The sequence below is a fragment of the Otolemur garnettii genome, unplaced genomic scaffold (genome assembly GCF_000181295.1).
Source record: "Otolemur garnettii isolate 467f Iridium unplaced genomic scaffold, OtoGar3 scaffold00264, whole genome shotgun sequence".
In the NCBI taxonomy this organism is placed as follows: Eukaryota; Metazoa; Chordata; class Mammalia; order Primates; family Galagidae; genus Otolemur; species Otolemur garnettii.
In genome coordinates, this window is record NW_003852659.1 from 1,018,173 (window position 1) to 1,028,122 (window position 9,950).

General features: G+C 44.2%; 2 protein-coding genes across 2 annotated transcripts in view; one reads left to right on the top strand and one right to left on the bottom strand.

Annotated features, from left to right (window-relative positions):
• Positions 1–2,292, top strand: part of LOC100943520 (NACHT, LRR and PYD domains-containing protein 7) — a 23,604-nt gene extending 21,312 nt beyond the window's left edge. The window contains exons 9-10 of the mRNA XM_012813437.1: positions 1–172; positions 2,160–2,292. The exon at positions 1–172 is cut by the window's left edge and continues 2 nt beyond it. Coding sequence (XP_012668891.1) covers positions 1–172; positions 2,160–2,292 — 305 coding nt within the window. The remainder of the gene's footprint in view (positions 173–2,159) is intronic.
• Positions 2,293–7,090: 4,798 nt separating this feature from the next.
• The window catches only part of LOC100943842 (natural cytotoxicity triggering receptor 1), a 7,003-nt gene continuing 4,143 nt past the window's right edge, over positions 7,091–9,950 (bottom strand). The window contains exons 5-6 of the mRNA XM_023508698.1: positions 7,655–7,702; positions 7,091–7,534 (exon numbers count right to left, since the gene is read on the bottom strand). Coding sequence (XP_023364466.1) covers positions 7,323–7,534; positions 7,655–7,702 — 260 coding nt within the window. The 3' untranslated portion in view covers positions 7,091–7,322. The remainder of the gene's footprint in view (positions 7,535–7,654; positions 7,703–9,950) is intronic.

A 9,950-nucleotide genomic window follows, 5' to 3' on the forward strand; every position in this document is an offset into this window, starting at 1 on the left:
GGCTCTGGGGCTGCTCCCTCACGCCCTTCTCTTGTCAGGATCTCTCATCAGCTCTTCTTAGCAACCAGAAGCTGGAGAGCCTGGACCTAGGCCAGAATAACTTGGGGCAGAGTGGAGTCACTCTGCTCTTTGAGGCTTTAAAACAAAAGAATGGACCCTTGAAGACACTCAGGTATGGCCCTTTCTTTTCATATGATAACTGCCCCTACAGAGGATAGTTTTATTTGGGAGTGGGTGCATGGAACCAACTTATGGCATCTTTCAATAGCATACTCCTATAGTATAGACTGGAAGCAGGTGTGCACTGTATACAGGCACAAATGTACCATCTGATCCAAAAGAATAAATAGTTCCTGTTGTCAGAACCTCCAGCACTGCCCTGGGTCTCACCTTTTCAGAACCCAGTCATATAGATGTTTCCTTAATTGTGTGAAACATCTACATTTCTTTATTTTTTTTTTATTAAATCACAACTGTGTATATTAATGCATTTATGGGGTACAATGTGCTGATTTTATATGCAATTTGGAATGCTTACATCAAACTGGTTAACATAGCCTTCACCTCACTTACTGTGTTAAGACATTTATACTCTACTCTTCATAGATTTCACAGTTGGAAGTTGCCATGAGCTAGGCTGAGACCATGACACTCTAGCCTGGGCAATAGACTGTCCCAGTTGAAAAAAAAATATATTAGGTCTCACCGATTCTGATCTATTTTTTTTTTTAATTGGGACAGTGTGTTGCCCGGGTTAGAGTGCTGTGGCCTCAGCCTAGCTCATAGCAACTTCTGTCTGCTGGGCTCAAGCCTCCAGAGTAGCTGGGACTACAGGTGCTGCCACCATACCCGGCTAGTTTTTCTATTTTCTGTAGAAATGGGGTCTCAAACTCATTCTTGGGCTGGTCTTAAACTCTCAAGATCAAGTGACCTCCTGTCTCAGCTTCCCAGAGTGTTAGGATTATAGGTGTGAGCCATTGTGCCTGCCATCTTTTTGTGGTGTTTTTTTGTTAATCAGGCCCAGGGAAGGTTCAATCCCAATACTCCTGGTGTGCAAAGCTGTCACGCTAACCACTGAGTTATGGAGCCCAGCTCATCTTTTATTTTTTCGAGGCAGTCTCACAATGTCACCCCTTCATTAGAGTACCATGGCGTCACAGCTCACAGGAACCTCAAACTCTTGGGCTTATGTGATTCTCTTGCCTCAGCCTCCCAAGTAGCTAGGACTACAGATGCTCGCCAAAATGCCTGGCTATATTTTTGTTGTTGTTGTTGCAGTTGTCATTGTTTGTCAGGCCCAGGCCAGGTTTGAACCTGTCAGCCTTGGTGCATGTGGCTGGTGCCCTAACCAGTGAGCTACAGGCACCAAGCCTCATCTTTGTTTTTAAACTATCTTTAGTTTTTTCTCTTAACCAAGAACTTAAATATCACTTCCAGGTGATGAACATGTATACTTTCTTTATATGTGTGTGTATATATACATAATCTAGAGGTAGGGTTTTACTATATTACCCCTGCTGGCCTTGAACTCCTGGGCTGAAGTGATTCTCTTACCTCAACCTCCCGCATAGCTGGGATTCAGGCAGTCATCACCATGCATGGTGAGCCTACACTTTCAATAAAGGACCAGGAAGTATAAAACTTGGCTGCCTCGCCTCAATAGAGCAAAATCAGCCTTATAAAAAAATAAGTAAATAAGACTATCTGTGTTTAAATCAAGCTTTATTTACAAAAACAGGTTGTTGGCCAGATTTGGCCTGTAGGCTGAAGTTTGCTCACCCATGCCCTGTTTGTATACCATCTGCTTCCACTATTTTGTTTCTAGATAGAATTTGGGTAGTGATTTGGTAGTGGGAGGTGTTCTGTTGATTCTTTAGTGCCACCCAAAATTCATAATAAACTCATACACGTATTTGCTAAAGGAATGTAATGTGCCGGCCAGATAATGTGGTTGTAATCCTACTACCTTGGCTGGCCAAGGTGGGAAAATCACTTAAGGCCAGGAGTTCAAGACCAGCCTGAGCAATATAGTGAGACCCTGTCTCTACCCAATAAAATGTTCCTTCCTTCAATGTCCTGAAACAGATTTTGGGCAGTTATTACAAATTCATTCTAGAATTTCTTGGCGCTTTGGAAAAACTTACTTTCTGATTCTCCAGGTTGAAGGCATATGAGTCTAATTTGAAAATCCAAGTGCTGTTGGAGTATATAAAAGAAAACAATCCTCAACTGACAATTGACTGTGATGCTGCCAGGACGACTAGATCATCATCTTGTTATTACCTCTCCTGAGCCCCCTGCAACTGTACCTCTCCTGAGCAACTGTTTTCTATATGATGTCTTAGTGTAGGTCAAATGTTAATCACTACACTGGGTGTCCATGTGTATGATTTAATGCTGGTTTTTCTTGTTTAGAGGGGATTCTGCACAAGTCACATAACCATTTTAAGGCACAGTGTGTGATTTCTCACAAGGATAATAAAGAATTAAAGCAGTTTTGAAGTGGCGCTTATTAACATGCCCAAGAGCAAACTTGAACTTCATACTTTGTTTCGAGCAAAAAACATTAAGAAATGCATGGGTTGTTTTCTTCCCTAACTCAGGTATTTCTTCTGTGAACATCTTTCTCCCCACCCTACCCCATGTATCTCCATATCTCTGGGTCTCTTTCTGTGCCTGTCTCCCTATGTACTTGCCCCTACCTGCTTCTGTCAATTGCCATGGAAAACACACACTTTTCTTTGCTGTATCCAACTTATTACTGGTTATTCATAGAAGATGCATGAAGGCCATTTTAAAAATTACAAAGTTCAGTGTCCCCATTGTTTTATCACCAATTCCTTGGCAGTAACACCAGTGATTTATTCTGTCCTCCCTTGATTTCTCCATCAAACTTGCTGTAGGTGCTATGACTGCTTTAACCATGAGAACATTGATGTAGGGAAGTTAGTCCCAGGTACAAAAATAATGGTGTCTACTTAGTAATTCGGGTTGAATGTTGAAATGACAGTTCTTAGCTTATGAATGGAGGTCTGGTGCCTGAACTCAACCACACAGTGATTGCATAAAGGACCTGATTTACCTTAATTACAAGATAATTCTCAAATACTTGATCACAGTGGTATATATTTTATACTTAAGCTTACATTTGGCCTTTGGCTAACAATATTTAGGCCCATGGGGTCAGGCAGAGATCTATGATTCATATCGATACAAAAATGGAGAAATTGGGTGTGAATCAGGGAAAGTGGTCAAGTTACTGGCAGGGGTGGGGTGGGGTGGGGAATCAATTCAGGGTTCTCCTTGGTTACCCAAGCTCATGGGTGGGATATGTTAAGATGGAGAGAAGTTGTGATTGAAAATGTCTGGTTCAGGACGCTGTAAATCTTAACAAGTTTGCACAAAGGTTTTTTTTTTTTCTAAAATCTTATAAGATTAAATCTATTAAGTCAAGACTTTAGATGATTCATTGACTTGATAGGGTACAACCTCTAAAAGACCAAGAATTGAGACCGGTGTTGATTGTAAAGCCTGTGATGTGTCTTTTAGCTCACTTCTTGCAAAAATTTAAAGGTCTTCGGAATATGAGAACGGGGTAGTTTAGGATCTTGTGATTTTTGCCACCCATGGGACATATGCTGTTGTCAGCACTGGGGGCATCCCTGGCACCTGGTGGGAAGAGATGGGTGCCGTTCAGCCCTTAACAGTACCCCAACCCAAAACTTCCATGGCACTGAATTTTTTTTTTTTTTTTTGAGAAAGTCTGGCTTTGTCACTCCTTCAGAGCTATGATGATGCCATGGCACTCTACCCAGGGTGACAGAGTGAGACTCAAAAAAGTTCCCTTCTCTGACGGGCTCACTAAGAAGGGTGGCATGGAGAGCTGGCCCCAGGGAGTATCCGGATTTGATCCTTGCCAGGAATATTCCCCAGCCTTCCGCTTTCTGTTCAGCCTAACTCCTTGGCTCTAAGTAAGGGTTCTGTGACCATGTGTCTGGGTCCAGCAGAAGCAGCACAGCTCAGCACAGCTCAGCACAGCTCATCACAGCTGAGGGGGGGTCATCTTCAAGCTTGTGCAGAGAGCGCACTGCAGTGCAGCAGGTACAGGAGCTGGGCGCTTCTCACAGGCAGGTCTGGATAAGCCAGGGAGGTGCTGTTTCTGTGGCAGTGGAGGCTCCTGGTCAGTTCAGTGACTCCCTGGGCCATGTTTGTCAGGGAGAGGGTGGGATCTGTTATTTCCAGCAAGTGCACTGCCCCAGTGTCCCATCCCCTCTCAGTACTTGGATAGGGGCAGACTGACACCTGGGCTCCTGGGCCTGTCCTTTGTGGTTCTTAAGTAGGGGTGACTGCTGTCCCCTCTGTGGGAGGAACTTGGCCACGTCCATGGCTCTTTTTGGTGTTCCAACCATGCAGGCATCTAGAGGCTGGGGTTCAGGGGTGCTGCTCAGCACCCTACATGTACAGAGCAGCCCCACCTACACTCATCTGGCCCCTAAAAGCAACAGCACCAACAGGGAAGAAAGGCTAGCTCATCTGGGAAATAATGGCCACCTTAGACCCTTTAATGTGGGGGCAACTCCAGGTGGATTACATATCCAGGGCCATTCTCCAAATTCAGCTTAGGGTAGGACATGCCTATCTTTAGAGAAATGAATGAGCTGCTCTCAATGAGAAGAGGGAAAACTCTGCTGGAAAGATGCTTGGTGTCCACCTCCTCTCTCACCTTCCATGCTCACTTCCCCTGAGCTCATCTGCCCAACACGTGGGGCTCCCCAAGCCCCTGCCCACCTCAGGCCTCTCTGCACTCGCTATTCTGATGTGGTTCTGGGGTTGCAGCATTTCACACCGTGCCCTTCTCTGCTGTCATCCTGCTGTTAATTGATCAAATCTCACACAACTTCTTCCCCAACGCACTTCCCTCCCCTAACTGTGTTTATATTCTGCTAAGCCAGTAGTTCTCAGCTGGGGTCCAACAAGTTGTCCCCATGAGGCATTTGGCCATGTCTACAGATTGGTTTTAGGGACAGGGTCATAGCCTTGCTTGGTCTGGTTTCAAACTCCTGGCTTCCACCAATCCTCCCACCTCGGCCTTCCAGGGTGCTAGGGAATTGATGCCTTGGAGTTGCAGAAGATCAGCCTGGGTTTGAATCCACAGATGGAGGCGGTCTACCTTGCGCAGCCAGCACCAGGCTTAGAGGAGTCTGGGAACCGGATGGTATGTGACCCTTGGAAAGCCAGCAAAGTGACTCTTTGAGGGAGGAAGTGGTCAAAGTGTCAAATAACAAGTACAGAGAAGCCAAGCTAAGACTTGAAGGGTCTGCTGTGTGTTCCAGGAAGTGCATCAGTGCTGGTCACAAAGAGCTTTGGAGGCAGCTGAGGGGTGGGGGTTGAGGGTCAGACAAAGAAGTTTCCAGCTGGTTGGGGAATGATATTCCCCAGAAGGATCTTTATACAATGCAAAATTCATCACTTCACATCCACGATCAAAACACTTAATGAAGTTAAGGTGAAAATGTGCATTTATGGACGCAGCTTGCATAGCCAAGATTGATAATGACACATTGTTCAATTCCCTTTATTACTGGGAATAACAGCAAAGGCCACACAGTGATTAGCCTCTGAGGGGCAGGTGCTGGTTTCCTGCTACGCTGTACCTCATTAAATCATGTTATCTCTTGGAAGTTGGAATTATTCTCTGATACTTAACAGAAAACTCAGAGAAGGAATTTGACTTACAGGAGATGCAGAATTAGGAGGTGGGGACCCATATAATGAGCGTTATCAGTGGGTTGATAAATAGAAGAGCTCAAGGGGGAAAGGACCGAAGTCTCAAATTCCCTGCTGTGCAGCAGCCCCTTCTATGTTAACTTCAACACGTATTTCCTGAGAACTCCTTTAGTAGTGAGAAGTGTGAACATAGTCACTAAACATGATGTTGACTTAATTTACATAAATGCAGGGCAGAGACAGGAAAGTGGGTATGGAAAGGTATCAGGGTGCACGTGCTGTCACAGAGAAATATCAGCTACACTGGGGGCATAAAAGGAAAGTCAGATGATTTAGGAAAATTTCTGGGAGAAGATATCTATTCAGAGACCCAAAGAACAATGCAAGGCATGGACAAGGAAGAAAACTGGGAGCTGGGTGTGGTGGCTCCCACTTGTAATCCTAGCTCTCTGGGAGGCCAAGGCTGATGGATTGCTTGAGCTGAGGAGTTCAGAGATCAGCCTGAGCAAGAGCAAAACTCTGTCTCTACTAAAAATAGGAAAAGTAGCCGGGTGTTGTGGTGAGCACCTATAGTCCCAGCTACTCAGGAGTTTGAGGCAAGAGGATCACTTGACCCCAAGAGTTTGAGGTTGCTGTGAGCTATGATGATGCCATAGCACTCTACCCAGGTGACAGTGTAAGACTTTGTCTCCAAAAAAAGAAAAAGGTAGAAAGAAAACTGAGGGAAGGTATCTGGTGGGATCTTGTGTAATGTGTAGAATGCAAGTGCACATGTCAAAGCTAGAATATAAATGTCTTAATAGAACAAATAGGTGAAGGCTGTGTTAACCAAGTTGATGTAAGCATTCCAAATTGTACATAAAATCAGCACATTTTATCCCATAAATGCATTACTATACATAGTTATGATTTAATAAAAAATATAAAAAATAAAAATTCTGTGGTGCTGAGGGATGGAGGGAGATGGAGCATGGCTAAGATGTAGCCAGGACACACTTGTGTAGCTGTACTCCTTGTTCACAGCCTGCTTCTCCATTGTCTAGTTGTTGCCACAATTCCTCCTGAACCACTTGATACACCCCTATTCTATATTTTTATTAATTATTTTGAATGACATGTGGCAGAAAAAGGAAAGAAAAAATAAAGACCAAAGCAGGAAGGAAATACACTCATGGTCATGCTGTTAAAAAAAACAACAAAAAGCAGGATAGTGGGCGGCAGCTCTGGCTCAAAGGAGTAGGGTGCTGGCCCGATATGCCAGAGGTGGTGGGTACAAACCCAGCCCCAGTCAAAAACTGCAAAAAATAAAATAAACAAACAAACAAACAAAACAGGATAGCTATATTTTCAGAAAAGACTGAAGTGGTTAAAAGTATTGTTTGCAGCAACTGGGCACAAAAATACTTAGAACCTAGGAACAAGGCAATGGGATTTGCCTACAGAAGAAATTTGGCATCTGCATCCCACCTCCTGCCGCTTCTGGGATGCTTTGCGGAACTCTATGAAGTTGTCCCTCATTTCCTGCAATGACTCCCTCCTCCTGGGTCCAACACAGTTCACATGGCCCAAGGTCAAGGATCAGTTCTCAGCTCCACCTATGCCCACTGAGTCTCCTGGTCTTTCCTCAAGGTTGTGTTCCTCCACCTTCGCCTGCATTCCCAGCGAGAAGCTCTGTCAGCTTTCTTTTGAAAGGTCCTCTTCCTGCGGAGCCTATCTTCAGCCAGGAGGCATACTAGAGCCATAAGGACCAGGAAGGCCAGGCTGATCCGAAGGAGATTCTGGGCAGCGTGGTCCCAAAGGGCAAGGTCTGGGGTCAGAAGAACATGGAGATCACTGATAGGAACACAAGAACGCCAGCTCACTCCATAATCTCCCCTCTCCTCCCAGCTCTGTCCCAGAACCGATGGCCCCACAGGTGTTTACTTACCTTTATGGAATCCTGTCTCTGTGGTTAAAAGGTCGGGGTCCCAAGAGTCTGCTGATGATAATGAAAGTGATGAAGGGAGGAAATGAAGATGGTGTGGACCTCTTCTGTCCCAGACTTCCTTGCCTTGGATGATATATCCCATGACATTCTATAGACTATGCTATGGTCCATTACTTCACTTCCAAGAAACACAGTAGACAGCATCCTTTCTGATTCATCTGTGCAAGTTTCAACTTAGACAGCTTATCTGTATTGCTGGGAGGGCTTCATTTGTTTCCTTCCATGTGGATTTTATGTTTTTTATTTATTTTTATTAAATCTTATCTGTATACATTAATGCAATCATGGGGTAGAATGTGCTGGTTACACACTCAATTTGAAATATTTCCATCAAACTGGTTAACGTAGCCTTCACGGCATTTTCCTAGTTATTGTGTTAAGACATTCATACTCTACACCTAGTAAATTTCACATGTACCCTTATAAGATGCACCGTAGGTGTGATCCCACCAATTACCCTCCCTCCACCCCTCCACCCCTCCCCTCCCTCTCCCCTTTTCCCTTCTTCTGACATCAACCCAGAGTAACTGATTTTTTTTTTAAAAGAGAAACTTTATTTAAGAACAAAGGGCATATTCTTCTTAAATATCTCAAGATATTTTAAAGTATCTCAAGAATGGAAGGAAAAAATCCAGTGTACTCAACACTATTATGAAACCAATATATAATCACCCACACTTTCAAACAAAGGATAAAACACAATTATAGCCCAGAAAGAAGGAGAGAAGAGGAGGGCAAGTGGAGGGGAGAGGGGTGGATGGGTGGAGTGGAGAAAGGGTAATCAGTGGAACCTCACCTTTTGTGCATATTGCAAGGGTATATGTCAAATATATTAAGAGTATAAATGTCTAAACACAACAAATAAGTGAGGTGAAGGCTATGTTATCCAGTTTGATACAAACATTCCAAATTGTATATAAAATCAGCACATTGTACCCCATAAGTGCAGTAATGTACACAGTCATGATCTAATAAAAAAAATTCCATACATTATATATATAAAAAAAGAACAAAGGCAGAATTTAGAGCATTTCCAAAGAAAGTTGGAAATGGGTCCTTCTCATGATGGGAGAAGAGGTGAGAGAGGCCGATTTTACATTTTTTTGTGATTTTTGAGATTTTTCTGTATCTCAAAAGATTTATAATGACCCATATAAAGTGGAATAGTCAGACCCGATGAAGAAGTCAGCCCTAGAACTAATGAGTGTCTTCCCATCAGTCACACTTTCTGTTTATTTTGGCCTAATTTTCCTTTCTTTTCTTTTCTTTCTTCTTTTTTTTGAGACAGTGTCTCACTATGTCTTCCTAAGTAGAGTGCAGTGGTGTTATAGATCACAGTAACCTCAAACTCCTGGGCTTAAGTGATTCTCTTGCCTCAGCCTCCCAAGTAGCTGGGACTACAGGCGCCCGCCACAATGCCTGGCTATTTTTTTGTTGCAGTTGTCACTGTTGTTTAGCTGGCCTGGGGGTGGGGAGGTGGTTTGAACCTGCCAGCCTGGGTGTATGTGGCTGGTGCCATAACCACTGTGCTACAGGCTCTAAGCCATCAGCCTCATTTTCCTCACTAAATAGGCATCGTTTCTTGCTTTTCACACCTCATCAAATTCGAAGTTTTATCTTCAAGGTCCTAACTGCACTACTCCAACTCTGACCCATTCCCACCATCATCTCTGTCACATCATTTTCAATCCAACTGGCCTCATTGCTATTCTTTTATCACCCCCATCATCATCTTCTTGCCTTGGGGCGTAGGCAGTGTTGATCCTCCCTCCGGCAACTTCTTCCTCCAAGTAGCCACTGGACTAGTTCCCCAAGTTTCAGTGTATTTGCTCAGATGCAGCCTCCCCTGGGAGGCCAATCTGGACAACCCAATTTAACATTGCTACCTAGCTCAGCGAGGTGTCTCATATTTGTAAGCCTAGCACTCTGGGAGGATTCCCAGAGCTCAGGAGTTTGAGACCAGCCTGAGTAAGAGTGAAACTCTGTCTCTATTAAAAGTAGAAAAATTGGCTGGGCACCTGTAGCTCAGTAGTTAGGGTGCTGGCCATGTACACCAGGGCTGGTGGGTTTGAACCCATCCTGAGCCTGCTAAACAACAATGACAACTACAACAAAAAGATAGCCAGGTGTAGTGGCGGGTACCTGTAGTCCCAGCTACTTGGGAGACTAAGGCAAGAGAATCGCTTAAGCACAAGAGTTTGAGGTTGCTGTGAGCTGTGATGTCAGAACTCTCTAC